Raw genomic sequence first — 22,980 nt, 5'->3', positions numbered from 1 at the left:
CATTGCAATCAAGTAATGAAATGTGGTGTGGGAAGCGGGATGCAAAGTGACACTCATCTTCAATGTAGTATCATAAAATACTTTTAAAAAATTCACAAAGGGACGAGCATTGTTCCAATTCTCATTAGTTGGTGACACTTCCCTTTTTTTAGAGTAATGAGACATAACCACCCCATCTTCAAGATCCGGTTCATCTTCACCAAACCAAGAAATATATGGGCCTTCATCATCTTCTCTCATTCTCCAAAAAGCTTTTTCAAACTTTAAAAATATTATTTTGATGACTTTGGCCCTTTGTTTCATTATGCTCTCATTGATCTCTCTAAGGAAATGCATCAATTGAATGTTGGTGATTTTTTGGAGGATTGGTCTGGGATCTAAATTGTTTAAGAGAATGTCTCCATGATCATATTATTTAGTTGATTTTCAATGTTCATGTTGGTTTTCCTAGCAGTGAGGTGGATAGATGTATTTGGCAGTTCATGCCTAATGGTTCATTTTCTGTTAAGTCAACATATAGCTCTTTTCTTCTAAATGAGGTTGTAGCTAAATGGGATTGGCAGTTTATTTGGAATTTGCTCCTCCCTCCCAAGGTTAAAATTTTCCTTCGGATTCTTTGCCATCAAAAGTTACTTACTAATGTACAAATGAAGAAAAGAGGAGTCACTCAGAATTCTTCATGCCCTAGATGTGCTTATCCTATGGAAAATATTGGTCACATATTTAAGGATTGTCTCTCTCTCTCTCTCTCTCTCTCTCTCTCTCTCTCTCTCTGGCCATTTGGAATGGTTTTCGAGTTAAGGATAGGTTTATCCCTGATAGGATGGCTTTCGAAGAATGGTTGTTAAGAAATTTGCAAGCTAAAAGGAAGGAATATAATGGTTTGCCTTGGCCGTTGGTTTTTATTATATGATTGTGGTTTACATGGAAATGGAGATAAAAAGGTGTGTGTGAGCAGAATTGTGTCATGCCTAGTGAACTGCATCAATTCATTTTTCAGTATGCTTTGGAGTGGTTCAATGTTGTCAAACCACTTTCTCCTACTTCTCTGTCTTCTATGGTTCATCTTTATTGGATAGCTCCGATCATTGCAAATTCATTTTCTTTGCACCTTCTTTTGCTTAAAAAAAGCTACCGACTATGACAATTGGTTAAAACAATACATAATAATGGAATGTATGAGCGTTGTACCATATATTTTTTTTAAAATAATAATAAAATACGGAAGGCCCTAAAATATAGTCATGTATGGAGAGAGAAAAATTTAGCCTTACACTATTCTTTAAAAAATTAATATTTTGAAAGGATAAAATTATAGTCATGGACTACATTTAGTCTTAATTAGTTTCCAAGCTAATTTGGCTAGAAAGGCATTATTAACAAAAATTTAATTACATAGACCTAAACCTCCAAATTTTTGGGGTTACAAATTGTTTTCCAAGAGAGAGGATGAATTTAGAAGAAGTTCCCTAGAAGAAATTTCTAATAAACTTCTGAATATGAATAACAACAACACATTAAATAAATATTGCGGCATGTTGAGAATAAAGGTGTGACAAAATATGCGTCGATATAATTTATAAATGACTACAACATGGTGAACTACGAGCTAGGGATGGTAATTGGTCGAATTGGGGTGGGTATGCCATTCTCATCCCCATCCCCGTTAAGCTTTTTTCCTCCATCCTCACCTTCATACCCACAATATTCATATCGGGGATTCCCATCCCCACCTTCGTTGGGGAATAGATTCTCCGACCCACCCCATTACAAAAGAAAAAATAAATATATAACTACTTCGTTGAAGAAGAAAAAAAGTTTTAAGGCAAAATAATGAATATATATACTTATAAGAAAATATAAGAATGTTTATATATGGACTGGAAGTAACGTGGCTTAAGATTTGTATAAATTATATAAATTATATTATTATATAAATATATAATATAATAATATAAAATATAAAACTTAGTCAATACAATCACTTTAATAGCATATTTATGAGAAATTATAGAATAGTACGGTTATCACCACGTCAGCTGGTGATACTTCCATTCAAAATTTGCCACGTGTATTCTTTTTATAAGAAATTAAACTTTTTGTTCTAGCTAGATTTGAAACTCCAATTTTACCCTTTGAAATTAAAAATAGTTAGCAGAGAAATTGTCCCAGCAACAATCGCTCGCACTCAATCCTCTGCCGTCGCTCTACCTCCCATGGCTGCCGCCCCTTCGTCTTATTCCATTCCTTTGTCTCTGTATATTTGCAATCAGATCACATCTTATCATTGCCCTTTTCTCCAATTGTGCCAAAGCAAGCCCTTTTCTTCCACAAACTATAAGGTGAAGAAGACCCAAATTCCATTTCAATTTGTTTACAACGTGCATGGCAATTTACTCAATCCCGCAACCACCCATATCCTTTCCCTTCATCCGCAGCCTCTGTTTCCCACCCGATACCATCAACCCTTTTTTTTCTTCCTTGCAACCTCAAACAGCCCTAGATTCATCTCATCTCCATATATAAGCTCTTCCCTTTCCAATCTTGGCTTTGAACCTCCCCTCCCCTCCCTCTAGTGTATAAATTTCATTGTGAGTCCTTTGCGGCTTTTTCGTGTGAGCCTCCTAGGACTCCTGGCCCTCTGTTTCCCGCGGCCGAGCGGCATCCCAAACCAAACCAGACAACCTTTCTCCTTTTGTTTTGTTGGTCAAGAGGAAGGAAGATGGGCTTGGAACTTTGGGATTCGAAATTTGAAGCTTTCAACCTAGCTTATATGCAAGTGGCACACTATGTGTTTGACAATTTGCTCCAATAAAGAAATATTGAACCCAAGAAGAAGCACCTGCTGTTTTCTGGATTTCGTGAGGAATTTTCCTTTCCTTCTCGACTTTGTGGTGTATTGGTGTGCCTTTCAGGTACTTATGTGAGGCTTTATGCCTTCGTTGTGGGATCTGTCGAGTAAACCCTAAACCCTACTGTGACATTTAAATGAACATCTTGTAATGGAAAGACAGAGAGGGGGCGGCGGATGATGGCGGCATCGCGATGGTAAAGGGTTGTTTTCACTTTCCATGTATTTCTATCAATTGTTTTAATTTTATTTTAAAGGGTAAAATTGGAGTTTCAAATCTAGCTAGAACAAAAAGTTTAATTTCTTATAAAAAGAATACACGTGGCAAATTTTGAATGGAAGTATCATTGACGCATGATATCAGATTATTCTATAATTTCTCCATATTTATATGAGAGTTTCACTAAAACACCCAAAATAAGGACTAAAATTATAAAAAAAAACTCAACACCCAAAACACTTTATAAACACACCCAAAACACATCATTACACACACTCAAAACTCATTTATAAACACACCCAAAAAATATACAATTGTTGATTTTGGGTGTATTTCTATGTTTAAATAGTGTTTGATTTTTTTATAAATACATGTCTATTATTGGGTTTATTTATAAATTTGTATATTTATATATATATAATTCAGGTTGAGGATTAAAATACCATTCCCGTCTTTCCCCAAACATCATACCCAAAAAATTCCCTATACCCATCTCCACACCCGTTTTATGTCCTTCATACTTGACTCATCTGAATCGAATCCTAGCGAAGACCTCGCCATGTACAAGCTAAGATAAGGGCATGATTGTATCACGTGCGCACGTGAGAAAAAGATAAAACAGATGAGGCTACCTCTGTCGTCGTCCTATCCACCAATCCATCATCCATCATCCATCATCCATCCACACTTCCATTACCTCTACTCTCTCTCTCAATCTTCATTTCCCAGAACCCTAATTCCCAAATCATGGCCTCCAAAGCCCTGCCTCAGGTATTCTCTCTGTCTCAACGCGTATGTTGCGTGTGTTTGTGTGTGTGTTTTAGCAATGTCTGGAGTGAAAATTGATGAATTTGTGGTTTGCAGGCTCTGATAACAATGCCAAGAAACCCTACCCATCACCCGCCGGTAATGCTTGGGTTTTCCGCTTCCTTCTCTCGTCGTTCTTCTTCTAATTCCGCCCGGGTCTCGCTCTCTAGGGTTTCGTCGAGCTCATTTGGGTCCAGCTTCTGTCCCATCGTCGCTGCAATGTCGAGACTGGACTTTGTTGTGAGAGCAGATTCGAGCACTGAAGGTGAAGCTGAAGCAGTTGGAAGTGAAGAGGCCTCGGAGGCCATCGTAGAAGCTGAAGCTGGACCAGTTGTGGAGTCTGAGCCTGAAGAGCCGAAGACGCCCAGAAAGTCTCGGGTTAAGCTTGGAGACATAATGGGGGTACGTTATTTCTTTTCTCTCTTTTGCTGCCTAAGCCTTGTTTGGCTGGTGAGAAAATGCAGGAAATAAGAATGACATCAAAGTTGTGTTGAGTTCTGTTCTCTCTCAGAAGATTACTAGGAATGTAGTTTCAGAAAATACATAAATAAATAAAGTGGGATGTCAAAATATGCATTTTTCACTGGCTTATCTGAGCTGGAATGTAGGATTAAACAGGCTACTCTGACTTAAGCTGAAATAAACCTTTCTTAATTTGCTTGTCACTTGTTTTTTCGTCATTCAATCCTATGATAAGTGATTGTTAAAATTGAAATTTAATTTTGATCAGAATTCTTCTGCTTGGTTAGATATTAAACAAGAGGGCAGTTGAGGCAGCAGTGCAAGAAAGGCCAGTTCCGGACATTAGAACTGGAGACGTTGTGCAAATCAAACTGGTAATAGTGTTTCTGCTAACTTTCTCTTGCAGATTTTAATACCATTCGGAAGTGAATCTTTTGTGATTCTTTTTCTGTGTGACTTACAGGAAGTTCCTGAAAATAAGCGTAGGTTGTCTGTTTATAAAGGCATTGTCATTTCAAGACAAAATGCTGGCATTCACACAACCATTCGCATTCGGAGGATTATTGCTGGAATAGGGGTTGAGATTGTGTTCCCACTGTAAGTTTTCTTTTGTGTATTACTAGTTCAGCTTGATTTTGCTAGAACATATATATTTATCATGTTGTGGTTCAATAACCCTTCACAAATAAATAGTTGGGCTTTATGTGATTCCCTTGATTCTGATGACATGACTCTGATGAACTTAACATGGAGAATCTATCTGAGATATTAATATTCACCCATGGTTATTTATTAGGACTTTCTTAAGTCTAGGATACATTGCAAACATATTGCATTCTTCGAAATGTAAACAACTTGTTCTATATTTGTAATTCGATGCATTGTTTCTTTTAACATTTATATAGATGATAAAAGCATTATAGAAGCATGTATGAGCTGGGATGATGTTGAGCAAGCAAACTTACACTAATTGTGTGATTGGATTCCTCCCATCCACAACCACCCCAAAATGGTTTATTTTTATTGTATTTCGTATTTAGTAAAAGAAACGGGAAAAGAAAATTCTCCAGCAGAATGTGTAGAATTCAGTTTTCTTACTGTGTTTGATTTTTGATAATGATGCTCAGGCTCCAATTAAAGTCCTTAAGCTTACTGGTTATTTCTCCCCCTAAAGCCTTCCTTCAAGTTTGAAAGGCAAAGAATATTTGATATCTTCTTTACTCATTATTTCAGGTACTCACCAAACATTAAGGAGCTAAAGGTACTGAGCCACAGGAAGGTTAGGAGGGCAAGGCTGTACTATTTGAGAGACAAGCTTCCAAGGTTCTCAACTTTCAAATGAGAAATAGTACCTTGTTTGGTTGTTTTCACTGTCAGAGGAGTCCCCGGAATACTCACATTGTAAGAACTATATGTACCCTGGAATCCATTAATCTGATAGGCGTATCAGTTCTCTCCAATTTTTTGTTGTATCTATATTTTTTTCTTCTTTTCTGTTGTTTCAGTTCATAATTAATTAGGAAAAAAAAAATTCCAACAACTGCGACATCAAGCTTCCAGTAATGCTTGTATTTTATGTTTCCTTCCCCGAGGGATTTCTTTCCCTATTAGGTAAACAAAACCCCCCCGGAACTTTATATCATTTTTTAGGGCAGGGTTCCCAAATTTCATGGTAAAGCATCATTTCACCAGGAAGTTGCTTCATTCTTTCTGTTTAATCATGGGAAGCATTATAACTTCATATTTTATAGGGAGTTTCACTAAAACACCCAAAATGGGGGTTGAAATTATAAAAAAACCCAAGCACTATTGAAACATATAAACACACCCAAAACCCATTATTACACACTCAAAACCCATTTATAAACACACCCAAAAAGTTGACTTTGGGGTTGATTTTGGGTGTGTTCCTATGTTTAAATAGTGCTTGGATTTTTTTATAAATACATGTATAGGATTGGGTTTATTTATAAATTTGTATATTTTATATAGGTTGGGATGAAATGATTCCTATAAAATAAAATAAAAATATTGCCTTAGAGAGATTTCTGGAGGTGTTTACAAGCCCAAAATTGGTGGATCACCCTGGGCAATACTGAATTGGGCTTTGGATAATGTCCCATAAAGTCTCACACTTAAGGCCCGTTTGGTTCGCGGATTGAACTTCTTGGAAATGAACTTCCCACATCTAATCTAATTGACATAGGAATAGTGGATGTTCATTCTCATATTTGGAACCGTTGGGAAATGAGGAACAGGAAATGACATTTATCTCATACCCATGTTTGGTTTGTGCAGTATTAGGATTGAAAAATTGTTCAGTTTTCAGACTCCCTTAACTTTTTTATTAAAAAGAGAGAAATACAAAGGGTTTTTTAAGGGTAAAACATGGTATTTTAAAAATAGAACAGGGGTATGTTAGTCATAAAATTTTACATTGAATGTTTTTCCAAGTGAGGGGAAAAAATTCTCAATCTCAGCCAAGTGTATGAAATTCCCCCTACATGGGAGTTCATATCCATGAGTTCTAAATTGCACTCCCAAGATTGCGCGTACCAAACATGGGAATGAAATTTCAAACTAATTCCCAATCTCATAAACCCTGAACCAAACAAACCCTTATCCTCCGTTTGGATGAAGGAATTGAAGATTGCATAGAATTCTAAAATAATGAAATTTAGATTTCTATGATTTCAATTTATGACAATTGAAGATTTCAGTGTTTGGATTTATGTATGTCGAATTTTGTAAATGGCACTATGAAAATTGTGAAATGACACATATTTTGGTCAAAATTAAACTCGGGAATTTGATGTCCCAATTTCCACGATTTTTTCTGCGCTTCATTTAATAAATTCTACGCTTAAGTTGCCAAACAAGGGAATTGTCAATTTCTCCTCTTAAATTCCCAACTTTGAGCTAAATTTTGAGTTATTTTCAAAGTTAGGGCTTAGGGATTTAAACTAATGGTTAGAGATTTAGAGTTGTTTTGTTTTAAAAGTACGACTACTGTCCAATTTAATGAGTCCCGTCTCCTGTTATATTGGTTAGAAATTTATGTCTTGTTTAGGCCACCAAATGCGTATATCATAATAGTACTTATATCAGAGATATTGTAATGAGGTGTTATAATGAGAGGGTCCTTAACAGTCAGATTGAACCCCTCAACATAGCCCCCTCATTATAAAAGCCCACGTATATTATAACAAGCATTACCACACTAATAAATTTGTATCTGTCACATGTGTTATTTATTCAAATTTGGCTTATTTCTAACATGTAAAACAGTTAGATGTATACAACAGTATCATTTGGTAAATATATTTGTTGAGCCGCATTATTGGTTTATGATTCTGCACTGGTCAATTAGTTTCTGATTCTTTCCTTATATAGCTACAAACACATGCATTACTATATTGATTCTTGTCAGCTGATTAGATTAGATCAGCCTACTGTTGTTTTTTGGTTGTCTTCCAAGACAAGAAATTAAATCGCTTCACAATCTGGAGTGTCATTTTCATATAAGTTAGGTACAATACATATTAGGGAAAGAAAAAAAAAAGTACTCAATAAATTATACCAATCTCCCTTACCTTAAGAATCATTTCATCACTAATCTTCAAAATTATAATAAAATAAAGCATTTTCCTGTATTATACACGTGCGTATAAAAGATTCATTCAAATATACTGTTCTCGTACACATTTGAAAAACTCACTAAAATGCGCGTTTTTTAAAATCAATCGTAACAATACAGGTTTTTTTTTTCTTTTTCATTTTTCTTCCCCAGTACAGGCAACTAGGGCACTCATTTTTTATGGCACAACCACTTGTTATTTATTGTTTATTCTTGTTGAACTTTTGTGATCGATCAATAGTAAAGTATTATTATACGTAAATGTGAATTTGCCCTATTTCCATGATAAATTTTATAATTCTTTTATATTCGTGTTTAATTTGTTCTCTTCTCTTATCAACAATAGAAGGTAAGCATTTACCTGATTTTAAAATAATAATAATAATAAGGTCAGAATAGGTCCAAAAGGGTTATCAGTTTCCTACCTTACCTACGCTTTAATTACACTCAGATGGTAGAAATTGTTTTGCATACAAGGGACAACCCAACTTTTTATCTGAAACTTCAAGGTATAGAGACATTTAACCCACGAGCAAAACTAAAAAAATAATTAAGATAAAGTAGAAGCATCACCTATTACAAATCGTGTTGATAGTAATTAAATGACTAAATAAGTTTCAATTTAGTTATTTTTAACAAGATTTTTCCATTTTGATTCATGTGATTTAAATTTTGGTGATTTGATTTGTGTAGTTTGATATCTATCGCAATTTAAAGATAAATTTAAAGTTTGCCGAAAATACCTCATCATGAGAGGCACACGTGCTTACTTCATCATGTAATTGGACGAAAATTTGAATGTCTCGTTAAATTAAGATGACTATCAAACTAAGTAAGTCTAATTACTAATGGAAATCACATGAATCAAAGTAAAAAAATTCGACAAATTAAGACGGTGTGCATTCAACATCAATATTTTTTTTTCACCATATTTAATAAGGGGGAAGGGTATTCAGACATACACAATGCAATAGGAGATTCAACCGCAATTCACTAACTTGCATACCAACGGTTTTACCAATAAAGAATCACTTGCATGAAATGGGATACTATTGTTTTATTACTCCCAATTAATAATAAAATAATGCTACTCTTACCACATTTGTATACATCCTTATACCATCTTATGTTTGAGGTATGCCACGTCAATTAAAATTATTTAATATTTTCTTTTCTTTTATGATTTATTCTAGTATTTGTTTTTCTAATTGTCTTAATTAAAATACACTTCATTAATTTAATTGATGTGGCATATAATATAGACATGTCACATATGTGGTATAGAAATGTGGGATAAAAATATGGTAAGTGTAGCATTACTCTCAATAACATTATGACATACATAATAACTTTTTCACGTGACATAATATTATTAACTGAAAATAATAAAATTGTGTTATTCTGTAGGGAGATTCATTATTATAGAAGCCCAAATTATAAATAAAAAAACTTATATGAAATGGACTTTAAAACACACCTAAAACTCATTTACAACATAACAAAAAGGTTTTTAACTTATTTTAAATTACAAAACTGTCATTGATTTCTTAAAACAAACTCAACCCCAAAACCTCATAAAAAAAACCCAAAACAATTAAAATGGCATCAAAATAATTTAATAATCAAAATTAAATTTAATAGAGTCAGCTGTCATTTTTTTTTTTATAAAAATTAAATAATATAAAATTTATTTATAATTTTAATACTAAGAATAAATATATGACTAAATATCCATATTCGATAACACCTAAGTTTTTTCCTACCAATGAGCTACTACCCCATTCGCATTTGCATTCGCATTCAATATATGATGTTGGCGGGATAGATTTTTGTCTTCTTTTCTTGTAGATTTTTGGTCCGACCTTAAATTAAGTGACACGTCAACCCACCATTTTTATCATTTTGAGTGACACGTCAGAGGGTCCCACATCCAGGTAGAGACAGGTTATGCTGCGCACTCCCTCACTAAAAAGCTTCTCCTGCCTGTCCTCTCCCTCTCAGCGTCGTCGTCTCTCTCACTTTTGAAGCGGGCGTCACCACTTCCTTCCTACTGACACATGTCCTTCACTCTCTGTCTCTCTCTCTCTCTCTCTCTCTCTCTCTCTCTCTCCACCTCTGTCCCTCTCGTTGAAATTCGAAGCTTAAATTAGGAGGTGGAGTGTGGTTTCTTTCTTCTTCGGTTGGTCTTGAAGATCGCTCGGACCCGAACCCGATCTTGGTGGCTGAATCTTCGAAGCAGAGAAGGTTGGCAATTGGACCGAGCAATCCGTACCTCCTCCTCTACGTACGTTCTACCATGTGTTAGTCTCCAATTCAATTTCTCTCTTTCTTTCTCTCACGAACACAAACACATTTTCTTTCACAATTCAATTAATTTGCACCTTCTCTCTTCTTCTTCTTCTTCTCTCTCTCTCTCTCTCTCTCTCTCTCTCTTTGTGAGTCATGTACTAGCAGAGGCGTTAATTCTGTGTTTCTATCTCTACGTTTTTCTGAGCTAGGGTTTGTTCTGGTAATGTGAATGGCAGGGTTTGAGATTGTTTGGTGAATTTTTGGGAAAAAAGAAAAAGAAAAGAAAGGAAATTGTTGCATCTTTGGCGGTGGGCCATCATGAGTGCTGGTGGTGGTAATCAGATGATCTCTGTTGTTCCGGATGAGCTCAAATTCCAATGTATTCTCTCTCTCTCTCCCCTTATCTCTTTGCACACACAGGCTTTGGGTAACCAAAAGGGGATGCAGTTGAATTATGGTGCGAAATTGTTCTTGAAAAATGATTATAGAGATTGTTTTTTGGAGAATTTGAGGATAGTCAAGGAAAAGTAGGAATTTCTTTGATAATGATTTTTTGTTTTTAGTGAATTGAAGGGAAGAAACCATCATTGTTACTTTTTTTTTTGAAGTTCAAATTAAATTATTCGACTAGTTTAATAGCTCAGCAAGGTTTATGATCTAGAAGCAAAGCTAATTAGGCCACATATAATTTCTTATATCTTATATTGATGGTAGATATGTGGTTGAAATGATTGTCTTATATTGATGGGGGTGGGTGCCAAGGCAAGGTGGAATGTGATCAAAGATGATTGCATACGAAACATATTGAAGTCAAACGTGTATTAAGTTCAAAGTTGAGGGAGGATTAGTTTAACTGCTATAATATAGATGTGTTTATGACTTCAAATCAGACACTCGTTCTTTTGTATTTAATTTTATTTTGCTTCTCTTGTTGGGTACTCCAGGGCCTCTGGATTTGTATCGTTTAGGTTTTTGAGCTCCACTTGGTAACCTTTTCTTAATTCACATCCACGCTCTTTAAGCTAAGTGAAATTTTATTAATAATTGCTGAATGGCTTTATATCACCTCCACGATACAACCTAGATTTTGGTGGGAATCTTGGTTTATTGGGTATTTGTTTCTCTTGCTTATAGAAAGCTTTTGAAGGTTACTATGTATAAAGAGTGGGATTACTCCCTCAAGTCTCTGGACTCCATGGTCGCCTTAGCAGTTGTACTCCTTTAGGTCTCTGGGCTATGGTGTAGTTATTCAGAATAGGTAATATATGTAATGGCAACTAGTGATTATATCACTAAGAGTTCTTGTTAAATTTGGAAGCCATATAAGAATAGCTGAGTAGGGAATTGTTAAAAACAAGTGTAAATACACATTGTGATGAATACACTATAAACAACTTGAATTACTAGTGCTAGCATTGGACAACATGAACCCATTTGCTTGACCCGAGTTTTCAAACTTATCTTTTGCGTGTGCATGTATATGTAGAGAAAAGACATGCTTATACCTACACCAAATGCATATGATAATTGGTGCCAACACTTCTCTGGTTGGTCTTTGGAATGGTTAAAATTCAAAGAATTCTGACTAATAGGGGTGTAATCTGATAAACACATTGGGTCATCACATGATTTTGATTGTAGTGCCACATCCAGTCAGGTTCTTTTCAAAGTCTGGCTTAAAAGTTTCTTCTTTCCGTGTATAATATCGTTAGATAAAGTACTACTGGACTTATAATTATGACATTCATTGTTCAGTTGAGCTGGAGAAGCAAAGCTTTTGTGATCTAAAAGTTGTCAACAACACAGAACACCATGTTGCTTTTAAGGTACCAATTCTGTTGGTGAATGTATTTATGATTTTTGTTGCTGAGCGTGTATTTTTCTTTTGTCCAATCTGGAAATTGCTAGTGCATGTTCTTGTTCCAATTTTCATTTTCTTTTTAATTCTCTTTTTTCTAGGTTAAAACCACTTCACCTAAGAAGTACTTTGTACGACCCAACACTGGTGTTATACAGGCTTGGGACTCATGTGTCATCAGAGGTGCTACTCATTACGTTATTACAAATTTTCATTTTTATTGTTCTAATCTTATTATCACCACCTCAATTGTACGAAACTTTTGAGCCGTCCTATCTCCCGGTGCTTTATCTTACTTTTTAATGAGCAAATTAGCTAGTGGTGATTTGTGGATTCTTAGGCAATATATTTATTTTCAAATGGCAAGTTTTGAATCTAAGAGCTGTACTCTCTGGCTTTGGCCAATCATAAGAATGTAATTGTTTGTACATTCTCTATTAGTTTTATTATATTCTCCCTTATTTCTTTAAAAGCTTTTGTAATAATGGCTTCCAACTAACTGCTGGGTCTGCAGTCACCCTTCAAGCCCAACGAGAATATCCTCCAGATATGCAGTGCAAAGATAAATTTCTCCTACAGAGTACAACAGTGCCTCCAAATACTGATGTTGATGACCTCCCGCAAGATACTGTAAGAGTTTTAAATTGGGCACTATTCTCTCTGTTTGACTTGCTTAATTTATCATTTTGAAATAACAATGACATTGGAAAAGCACTTTAATGTTTCATCCAGTTCACCAAGGAAAGTGGAAGGGCATTAGAGGAGTGCAAGCTTAGAGTTGTGTATATGACTCCTGGTTTAGCTCAAGGAAACTCAGAAGATGAAGCTTTAAGGAGCTCCATGCGCGGTCTTGATACTAATTCTGTGAGTGTTGTTTTACTTTCCTTGTGGTGTTTTCTAGAACGTGTTTGTCTTTTTGTGTAACAATGCAATCATGCTTGTGCATGTTATAGTTCTGGTTTTCTGAGGGTAGTTATTCATTCCACTACTTCACAAACTTGATCCAAGAATGTATTGTGTGTTACATTCTGCAATAGAATGCGTAATTAGAAACACCAGTTTGGGACTTTGATTAATAGTGGTCTATGAATATAGCGAGTGATTTAGATAGAAATCATGTGTACTATTTGAACGTGTATTTAGAATCATAATAAGATAACAAAAGGATTCTAGGAAGAGACTCCAATTGCCAGAACCCAGCGGTGTGTTTCCATTTGTTTAGTTTTCCTTCTTTCATGCATACTGAAAACTTGTAAAAGTCCATTATAACATGTCTTGGTAGGCTCATTACAGTAATTCATTGTATATTTGAATTCTTGTCATGTTCTTACTCTTTGATATTTCTTTTACATGTAGAATCAGGCTTTCCAGCGCCTGAAGGATGAAAGAGATGCAGCTGTTAGACAAACACAGCAACTTCAACAGGAACTGGTCAGTGTATGGTTGTTCTTCTGCTTTCTCTACACTCACACATACAAAAAGACTCAAGTAGTTAACTTAATTAGCTTATCCTAGATCGTTTGCTCTTTTTCTGATATTTAAAGTTAGTGCTTTAATCCTTACCATGGAAATGTTATAATCTTGGATGTAAGGATCCACAATTAGCTATACACATATGTAATCCAACATTCAGAAAAATTTGTCACCACCATATAAAGCAGGAAGAAAAGGACTTTTATTAGGTGACCTCAGGAGTTTCTGGAAAAAATTGAATGGGAGTTTTTTGTGGCTAATTAAATGACAGAACAGTACAACATTACAACATTACTAGAAGTTAAGGACTTGGTATCTGAAATAACATACTCTCCTCTGTATTGGGAGTTCGACTGTTCTTTTTTTCCTATTTTCAACAGGGCATTTAGAGCCTCCGTTGTGGATGCACTAACTTCTTACATCTCTCACCAACTGACATTCTCTGGTTTTTTTTTTTTTTTTTCACCACAGGATATACTGAAGAGGCGAAGATTTCGGAAAGGGGACCCAGGCTTCTCCTTCACCTTTGCAATTTTTGTGGGACTCATTGGACTCATGGTTGGCTTCCTCTTGAACCTTTCATTATCTTCACCATCTACAGAATGATTGACGTTTATTCAGGACATCAGGAAATATTTTCTTGACAAATTCATTGTATAATTTCTTTATCTTCTGTTTGATGGAAAGTTTACTTAACTTCCTTTTTTTGTATATTGATGATGATTGTTGCAAATTTGCATCGTGATTAGTTGATTTATTGAATATGTTTCTATTTCACCATCTTGTTCTATCCTTACTGTGCCTACGAATTCTATTATATTCAAATTTTAAATGGTGCAACATTTCTGACATTTCTGGGGAGCTGCTTCCCGTCTGGCAAATTCGTTTGCAGCTTGAAAGCACCTCGTCTACTTTGAGGGGTCCTATCTAGCATCAGTTTCGCGAGGGTGCATGAAGCTTTCTAGTGTGAGAGTCAGTGCGACCCGCATAGGCCACACACACCTCACTGGCTGATAAAGCATCGTGCACCCACGCGAATGGCCTATTCCTTTCTAGTTTTACAATGCCCTCAAATTTATGAGGGTAATTCGAAGTTGGGCGTGGAAATAGTGGGGGCTAATACCAGTGAAGGCTTGAAGGAAGTAATTCAAGCAAAAATTCAACGAAAATTCATATTCAGGTTTTTTGGCTAAAGTTAGGAAGGGGAATGGGAAAATTCACACACAAGGGTATCATTGAGATTTGAACTCAGGATTATTTGAGAGCACACCAAAAGCGTGGGTCAATTCAACTAACACTCCGTTGCTAGAAATTCAGACTGAGTTAAGAGGATTTAAGTTGGTCATTAATGGTATTTGGAGAGTCAAGCATGCTTGTGTATGTGTCTTATTCTTATCTTATATATGGAGCTTTGTTATATACATCTACAAGAGAGGTCAATTCAGTACCATAGACTTTTGGAAGGAAACTTTCCACCAACTTCTCTCGCAATTAAATATCAATGTTAAACGGAAGAGTAAATGCTATTAGATTGGTGGCGTATACAAGTTGGTCTCGTCTATAAATTTGATTTTCCTAGCATTTTTCTAAAGAAAATATATTGCGGTATGAAAATACAAAAATATCAACAAAAATGTTGATATCGAATTCCAAAGAAATTCATGTACAATGTATTACAAGAAAATATCAGAAAAATATTAATGACAATATCAACAATTTATCGACATTGAAAATTTTTATAAACGACATGTAAGTACAACGTACCAAATGAGATTTTTGGAAAAATATTACATCTAATATCCGTACACGATAAAAACATAAATGTCGAGATATGATTGAAATTTCAAACAATCATTGTACCCGATGAATAATTATAGTGATTAACAACATGAACTACTGCAAAGTTATACTAAATTAGTAGATGTGGATTAAGCCAATTGACCAAAACAGCATGCTCATCTTTTTATGCCTGAGTTCGATGATGTGTACAGGAGCGGCTAACGCGTTGTACTTACCTTTTGAAGGCTCAAATCAAAGCAACATGAATTTTATAGCGAGGGCCTTATATATGGTCCTTGATGAGACCCTATCTCTTAATTATTGAATTAAGCTAACTAATTTGATCCAACGATTAACCAGTTTGATCCAATAGTTTAGAAATAAGGTCTCAACTAAGGGCCATATATTAGATCTCACCATCTGAATCTGGACCTGGGCCGCAAAACTCATTTGAACTTGACAGGCCCAAACCTCATCCACATATTTTATGCTTTCAAATTCTTTTTTAAGAAAAAAAGAGAGGGGAAACATTTGGCGGGAACTCGTCAGGTGAATCTCAAACCCTACACGTGCGAAATTGGCGCTTCTCTTTTCCCCCTCTTCTATCTATCTCTCTCTCCGATCCAATTCTCATCAGAGATGGAAATGGCGACTCGCCCCACCGACTCAGCTCTCGTTGCCACAGCCATCTCCGACTCAGAGAAGGCCTGGCACCTCCTGGCCCTCCTCTTGTCACTAGGCCGCCCAACTCACCTCTCCGAGCTCGCCTCCCGATGCACGCTGTTCCCGGCGTCGCCTCGCCTGGTCCAATACCTCTGCTCCGTTCCCGGCTCGCCTCTCGCCTTATCGGAATCTCTCTGCGTCACGCCGTCTCTGGCTTCCTTTGAAGCTTTCGTCGAGTCCGTTTCGTGTGGCGGTGCTGGTGATGCACTGAGAAGCTACTTGGGGAAGCGAAAGCGGTTCGTTGTGGATTGCGGATTCGGGCCTCTGGCCAAGCGGAGATTGATTGTGGATTTTGGAAATTGTAATGTTTGCTTCAAAAAGAATTTTTTTTTTATGGTTCTGTTTTTATTTGGGGGATTTAATTTGTTTGGTTGGTGATTGTGGTGATGAATTGCAGTGAATGACGAAATTGGAGCGCCGAAATCAGTTGGATATAGTGCTCCCAAGGTATGATTGAATTAAAGTTGTATAGAGTTTGTTGTTCTATAAATTTGGTTGCTTTTTCTGATGTTTTATTCTTCAATATTAGTGTTCAAACCAGAAATGTTGGACTTAATGTTAGGTTTTAAAGCAAATTTGATCTCTGTTAATTTTGGGGGTTCCCTTTATCTCATTTATTTAGTTTGTAAAATAAATTGATCATGGAATTTGACATCCTAAGATACCTATTTGTTTTCTGAGACTTAGAAATGTACACTTGGCATTTTTCATATATTCCCTTTTCTTTGAATACTACCCCCTCGAGGTTTCTCTATTTCATTTCAAAAGCATTTTTGTGTTGTATAAGTGAAGTGCAACCAAACAAATCACTTTTCTGGACAGCTTTTAAATCAAGTCAGTTTTGCAGATACATTGCCGCATGACTGACTACGTCAGCAGAAACATAAACATGTTAGATGAAATGAGACCGAATATAATTGTGCAAACGAATGTTAACAAAACAATAATGGCATGTCAAGCTGATGCAGAACCAGCTAATCCCATTAGCATGTCCGATGCTTTGGTCCTTTACAAAGGAGCTAACTTACATGAGTTAGACTGCACGGGAACAAATTTCCTAGAGAAAGTTGAACAAAGCAATATATCAGCAGAGGTGGATGTGAATATTATTGGCAGATGTAAAGTTACAAATCTTAGAATTGTTGAAGATGAAAGAATTGTGGGAGGTGAGGACGAACAGTTGTTAGTAGATCCTTCCAGCCGTAATGGAGAAATAGGAAATTTATTTCAGCCATGTACTGCTCTTTCTGATATGCTGCCTGAAAGTGACTCCAGACTGAAAAATGCAAATTGTAAAGATATGATGCCTTCGAATAAAAATCAAACAACAAGACATGAGAGCTCTACCATATGTCCGGCTACTGAATTCTCTGCTGCTCGAAAGCAATTGTTGAAGCCCTCTGCCAAAATCAAGGCCATTCACAAGGATAAGATGGCTCCAAGACTGCAATCACACTACTTAGAGCATGATCAGGCTGTTGCCACTCCAAAAGAGAACCAGCACCAGAAAATATATCAAAAGCCAATCAGCATGGCACAGAAATCAAAGCAGAATTATGATGACAAGCATATTAATGAAAGAAAGAGACGCCATAACTCTATTTCTCCTAAGGTATGCTACACATATGAATAATTAATGCCTATAAGTTTCAATGTGTGCAAGTATGCTTTAATTGACAATCTTATATTTATTAAGCATGTGACGCTTTGTAGGATCAACCAGAGAAAAAAGAACTTCCTATTTTTGAATCTTACATTGTAGACGAAGAAGAAGGTTCAGGTATGTAAAGCTTTGATTATATATTGGATTTTTCACATCCCCATCAACCTGTTTGTCATTGTGGATTTTGTTTGTTTCCCAAACTGGTAGGAGGTTATGGCACTGTTTACAGGGCACAAAGCAAGAATGACGGGACAAAGGTTGCTATTAAATGTAAGTAACACATAATTTTTATTTGTCAGCTGTCCTATAAAAGAATTTTATGTCAGGGTCAGACTGTTGCCTCTTCTGATGACCAAATCTACTTACCTGTGCAATGTAAATATGTGCTACCTTCTACCTATAAAAAGTTAATGAACGAAAACTAAAATCTAAAACTTTGTTGTCATGGATAGAATGTAACTAAGGTCTTGGTTTATTATTGATAATTTTTTGCTTAATATTTTAATTGGCATAAGTCGGGAACCATTTGGGCTTAAACTGTCCTGTCAATATAAACATGCGTAGACTAGTTTCCTTATATTTTTAGGTAGAATGCAACTCTGTAAATTATGAATTGTGTTACTCGAACCCCTTTGAGTTGAACCCAAAATGAAGTTCCTGATCTCATATTGCTTTAACGGCTCTGCAGGCCCGCATGCTAATGCTCATAAGCATCATGTTAACAATGAGTTAAGGATGCTGGAAAGGTTTGGGTAAGTGTTTTAAGTTTCACTTAAAGAAATTTTGTGCTTTAGAGACACGAAGTGGTGAAATTTTACATCCCAGTGAATTTTGTAATTTAGGGGCAAAAACTTCGTGATAAAATATGAAGGCTGTATCACGAATGGAAATTCAAATTGCTTTGTATTGCAGCACGTTGAGCATGATAGGCCTGAGGTGATTATTGGACATTTCTCTAGCTTCCTTTTTTCTTCTCTTCCTTTTGAGCCTTTTATTTAATGTTGATTTTACCTTTAGGTTTTAAAGAAAGAGATAGATGTTTTTCATCTCCAATGGTATGGGTATTGCTTGTTTAAAGCGCTGGCAAGCCTTCATAAACAGGTAGGCCTATGTGCTATGTATATTATATTAGGATTCAAGAGCATCTCATAAAAGGTTCTAAAATATTTGTTTCAACATTCACAGGGTATAGTGCACAGAGATGTTAAACCTGGTAACTTCCTTTTCTCTTGTAAGGCCAGCAAGGGTTACCTCATTGATTTCAATCTTGCCACGGTTGGTTATACTTGTCCCAGTTTTTTATTTTCTTTTTAGACTGTTTCACTCATTTATTTATCTTTTTTTTAACATATTGCAATTTGTTAGTCCATGACTGGTTTTTTTTTTCTATGTTTGACAGGATTTGCATCAGAAGTATGGAACAAGTGGTAAGTTTTCATCTCTTCTGTCTCACTGGATTTTCTGATTTTAGTTATTGAACCTCGGTTTTGTTGTGATACTGATTAGTGTTAATAAGTATTGCATGATATTTTAGTTCAATCTATTGCTCGCCTAGGTACAATTTTTTTGTTTTTTTCAGTAAACTTTCTTTGTTCAAATCCTCTCTCATTGCAGACCAATATACTTGGAGAATAAAAAAAAATTAAACAACAATAATAATAGTTTCTCCCTATAAATGCTAAATGGCTTTGTCTGAATTTTTTGGTCTTACTATTATGAAATAAAAAGATTGGGAAATGACGAAACCAATATTTCACAGGCAAATCAAAAGTTGGATATGATGTAAACAGCCTTGATGAGAAACTTACCAATGCGAAATCTATTCCTCGAACCACGGTTAGGATGTCAACTGTTAAATCTTCAATAAAGGCCAATGGAGAGACCAAAAAAGGTCTCAAACCCACTTTTGGTCCGAAGGACTTGAAAAAGAAGGCTTTCAGTCAAGTGAAGGCCTATAATGATTCAGGTAGTTGGAGTGTTATGAAAAGTCAAGGTGCAGATGGCTCAGGCATAACGTCAGCAAAGGATGTGACAAGTGCCAGGACTCCTCCAGCAGAAAGGCTGAGGGAACCTTTGCCATGCCAAGGAAGGAAAGAGCTCATCAGCCTAGTACAGGAAGCAAGGCAGAGTCCAAATCATGAAGCATCAGGTGTTTCAGCTCCTATGAGAAAGAGGGTTCCCGCCCCTCCTGGAAATGAGGATGGCAAGCTTTTCTATATCACTCCTATGCCTCTGCACTCAACTGGCAATGATATAGGTGGTGCAGGCTTGATTAGAAACAGAGGTTTGTTCCTTCTTGTGATTTGGACAATGTGGTTTGACCAGCAAATTTCTTTACTTGTGTTTGCCAAGATTTTTTTATTTTTTTTTATTTTTTATTTTTTATCTTAGGGGGTGGAAAGCAGAAGAAAGAAGGTCCTTGTGCTGGAACTAAAGGCTTCCGGGCTCCAGAGGTGAGGATTCATAACTATTGTTAACTTTTAGTTTTATATAATTATCTTACTTTTAATCCCTATATCTCAATTTGGTGCTGGTTTACACTCCATAAAGTTGTTTCAATTTCCTGTATGATCGGAGTTATACTGATTCGCCAAGTAGTAACCAACATATTACTTGTGAGTGTGACAGCCATGAATGGTGAGAATCTGAGGATTAAAGAGAGATGCAGTTTGTTGCTTGCAAAATATCATTATTCATGTAACTCAAAGTTAAAACTTTCTGAAGATTGTTGCAGCCAAGCACAGAAATTAGTCTTTTAAGTTCACTCCTAACATTATAGCATGTATTATGTTCTTCGTTTCTTGACTCATATTTTTATATTTGGTCATGATCCTTTGTTTGGATGTGTGGTCTATGCAGGTTCTCTTGAGATCCCCACATCAAGGCCCCAAGGTTGATATCTGGTCTGTTGGGGTCACATTACTCTACTTAATAATTGGCAGAACACCCTTTTTTGGAGATCCTGAACAGTAAATATCCTTGCTTTGATCCAAAAGGTTTATGTTTACTCTTCAGATTCTTTATTCTCACATTTCGTCTTGCCAACCATATGGTCATTATCAGGAACATAAAGGACATAGCAAAGTTGAGGGGCAGTGAAGAATTATGGGAAGTTGCCAAGCTACACGACCGTGAATCTTCATTTCCAGCGGTATTGATCATTCCATAACTTTGATCTAGTAAATGATATTTGGCTAAATTGCACGAATCATCCTTGTGTAGGTCCACTTCAATGTTACTCATGTGATGAGAAAACTTTGAATAATATCCTTGTGCTTAAACTTGTTACCAAGGTCCAAATCGAAATATCCGTCTAATTTTACCGATGTGCCTGTCGCGTGTAAGGATAAAAAGGTCGTTTCAAGCTTGACTTAAGGGTAAAAAAATGGGTGTCCATTTCTTGAAAGGACTTTTTTACCCAAGCATTTGAGGTAAAATACGCACAATTGGATGGAAATTTTGAATTGGACTGAGACTGGTAACGGGCTCAACCTTAAGAATATTATTGAAAAATTTCCACCACAAGAATAACATTGACATATGACCCACACCACACGAATGATTCGTGCAATTTGGCCATGATATTTTAATATGCACATAGATTGAATTGTGAGGTATTATGTTGTCACAGGACCTCTATAGTACAGAGTCTTTGCCATCTATTAAACTACAGGATTGGTGTAGAAGGAGCACAAAGAGACCAGACTTCTTTAAGGAAATCCCTAGACCCCTTTTCGATCTAGTGGATAAATGCTTGACAGTGAACCCTAGGGTTAGGGTAAGTGCAGAGGAAGCCCTTAGACATGAATTTTTTGCCCCATGCCATGAAGTGCTGAGAAAGCAAAGGCTCCAGAGGCAGGTGTTATAACTTGGAACTCAAGAAAAGGTTCCTCTTTCACATGGATAAAACATCATTAGGGCTAATAAATCTCATTAGGGTTTTAGCCTTTTAGACAAAGTTGTACCATAATCTCCCGCTCCTAATGTCTTTGTTAATTTGCACTGATTAAAAATGTTGTATAGTTGCAGCCTTGTTGTCTGGTGCACTTTTACTTTATTCTTTCTATACCTTCTAAAACATACCCATTTGGATTCTATAATATAAAAATCAGAAAATTATGTACATGAAATAGGTTTTTTTTTTTTTTTCCCTATTCGTATTCATAGATAATTATTGTTGGACATAGACTCTTGTTTCCTTTTTTTTGGGAGATTCATTATTATACCTAATATAGGAGCCAAATTATAAATAAATAAATAAAACCATAAATAAAATAGATTTTAGAAACACACCTAAAGCTCATTTACAACATAACAAAAAAGCTTTTAATTTTTTTTAAATTACAAAATTGCCATTGATTTTTTGAAACAAACCCAACCCTAAAACCTCATAAAAAGGCCCAAAACACTCAATAGAGCATCAAAGTAATTTAATAATCAAAATTAAATTTAATAGGGTAAACTGTCATTTTTTAAGTTTTTTTTTTTTTTGGTTTGTTTATAAAAATTAAATGGTGTAGGGTTTATCTATGATATTAGTGCTAAGAATTGGTATATGATTAAATATCTTTTCATTTTTAAAATTTTTAAGTTTTAATATTAATATTTTACATTGAAATTTTTTTTTTCTTAAATAAGGGGAATATGGGGTCAGAGTTCCATAAGAAAACAAGAATTAATTATACTAGTTTCATAACATGTTTCTTACATTGTCCTCCGAAAGTTGTAATCCACTTTGTTTCCTTCATATAGTTTTTTTTATCATAACTTAGATCCCCATTATTAAGTCCGTCAATAACTTTGTCAAAATCAATTGTGTAACTTCTTCGTAACTCCTCTAATTTTTTTTGCCACATAAGAGCCATGTCAACAACTAACGGAATTTTTGAGACGTCAAACATCGTCACTTTGTTTTTAGAAAAGGCAGAGTTTACTTCTTCTTTTTTTTTTTTTTTTTTTTTTGGTTTCTATAGATATTTGTTTTATGGTAAAGAAAATAAAAATGAAAAAAACAAACGAAATTGAACATGAACTTGGACAAATGAGAACAATACATGTCAAGTTGCTGATGCGGCAAGGTTTAATTGGCGAGAGGACGTGTCAGCTTGTGTACCCTTTCACGGGGGCTTTTGGATTACAGTAGAATTTTCCAATTGTTTGTTTGATAATTTTGCTTAGTGAGAAAGCGATATCAATTCAAGTTGCCTAAAAATCAGTC

The 22,980-nt window shown here is 35.6% G+C and overlaps 3 protein-coding genes across 6 annotated transcripts; all 3 read left to right on the top strand.

Annotated features, from left to right (window-relative positions):
• Positions 1-3,676: 3,676 nt before the first annotated feature.
• Positions 3,677-5,800, top strand: LOC103337022 (large ribosomal subunit protein bL19c). Its single transcript, XM_008240161.2, has 5 exons — positions 3,677-3,842; positions 3,936-4,280; positions 4,628-4,714; positions 4,804-4,937; positions 5,574-5,800. Exons 1-5 carry the CDS (start codon positions 3,819-3,821, stop codon positions 5,680-5,682), a joined length of 699 nt encoding a protein of 232 aa, XP_008238383.2. The 5' UTR covers positions 3,677-3,818; the 3' UTR covers positions 5,683-5,800.
• A 4,175-nt stretch (positions 5,801-9,975) lies between these two features.
• On the top strand, positions 9,976-14,377 carry LOC103337021 (Plant VAMP (vesicle-associated membrane protein) family protein). Of its 4 annotated transcripts, none has more exons than XM_008240159.3 (8): positions 9,976-10,261; positions 10,503-10,645; positions 12,022-12,092; positions 12,226-12,307; positions 12,639-12,754; positions 12,857-12,988; positions 13,481-13,555; positions 14,069-14,377. In XM_008240159.3, exons 2-8 carry the CDS (start codon positions 10,585-10,587, stop codon positions 14,201-14,203), a joined length of 672 nt encoding a protein of 223 aa, XP_008238381.1. In that variant the 5' UTR covers positions 9,976-10,261; positions 10,503-10,584; the 3' UTR covers positions 14,204-14,377. The 4 variants fall into 4 exon arrangements, with proteins under 4 accessions (XP_008238381.1, XP_008238382.1, XP_088897477.1 ...); XM_008240160.3 differs by having other exon boundaries at positions 9,977-10,277; XM_089041351.1 differs by having other exon boundaries at positions 10,121-10,261; positions 10,503-10,723.
• Positions 14,378-15,917: 1,540 nt separating this feature from the next.
• Positions 15,918-21,892, top strand: LOC103337095 (Protein kinase superfamily protein). Its single transcript, XM_089042003.1, has 15 exons — positions 15,918-16,400; positions 16,497-16,546; positions 16,947-17,711; positions 17,813-17,879; positions 17,970-18,032; positions 18,451-18,514; positions 18,605-18,698; positions 18,780-18,863; positions 18,948-19,037; positions 19,162-19,189; positions 19,522-20,046; positions 20,154-20,215; positions 20,622-20,731; positions 20,826-20,913; positions 21,394-21,892. The coding sequence occupies exons 1-15, from the start codon at positions 16,016-16,018 to the stop codon at positions 21,628-21,630; spliced, it is 2,712 nt and encodes a 903-aa protein (XP_088898129.1). The 5' UTR covers positions 15,918-16,015; the 3' UTR covers positions 21,631-21,892.
• The last annotated feature ends 1,088 nt before the right edge of the window (positions 21,893-22,980 follow it).

This window comes from Prunus mume, linkage group LG7 (genome assembly GCF_029339155.1).
Source record: "Prunus mume cultivar Tortuosa linkage group LG7, ASM2933915v1, whole genome shotgun sequence".
Lineage (NCBI taxonomy): Eukaryota > Viridiplantae > Streptophyta > Magnoliopsida > Rosales > Rosaceae > Prunus > Prunus mume.
The sequence above is the reverse complement of the archived record's forward strand: the minus strand, read 5'-3'. Positions and strand labels throughout refer to the sequence as shown.

Excerpts from the sequence above, each read along its gene's own strand:
- LOC103337021 (XM_089041351.1), top strand. The coding sequence starts at position 10,585 with ATGAGTGCTGGTGGTGGTAATCAGATGATCTCTGTTGTTCCGGATGAG. Across the intron at positions 12,308-12,638 it reads GGACTCATGTGTCATCAGAG|TCACCCTTCAAGCCCAACGA; the intron begins GTGCTACTCATT and ends CTGGGTCTGCAG. Across the intron at positions 13,556-14,068 it reads AGCAACTTCAACAGGAACTG|GATATACTGAAGAGGCGAAG; the intron begins GTCAGTGTATGG and ends TTTTCACCACAG.
- LOC103337095 (XM_089042003.1), top strand. The coding sequence starts at position 16,016 with ATGGAAATGGCGACTCGCCCCACCGACTCAGCTCTCGTTGCCACAGCC. Across the intron at positions 18,699-18,779 it reads TTGAGCATGATAGGCCTGAG|GTTTTAAAGAAAGAGATAGA; the intron begins GTGATTATTGGA and ends TTTTACCTTTAG. Across the intron at positions 20,914-21,393 it reads GTGAATCTTCATTTCCAGCG|GACCTCTATAGTACAGAGTC; the intron begins GTATTGATCATT and ends ATGTTGTCACAG.
- LOC103337022 (XM_008240161.2), top strand. The coding sequence starts at position 3,819 with ATGGCCTCCAAAGCCCTGCCTCAG. Across the intron at positions 3,843-3,935 it reads CCTCCAAAGCCCTGCCTCAG|GCTCTGATAACAATGCCAAG; the intron begins GTATTCTCTCTG and ends TGTGGTTTGCAG. Across the intron at positions 4,715-4,803 it reads ACGTTGTGCAAATCAAACTG|GAAGTTCCTGAAAATAAGCG; the intron begins GTAATAGTGTTT and ends TGTGACTTACAG.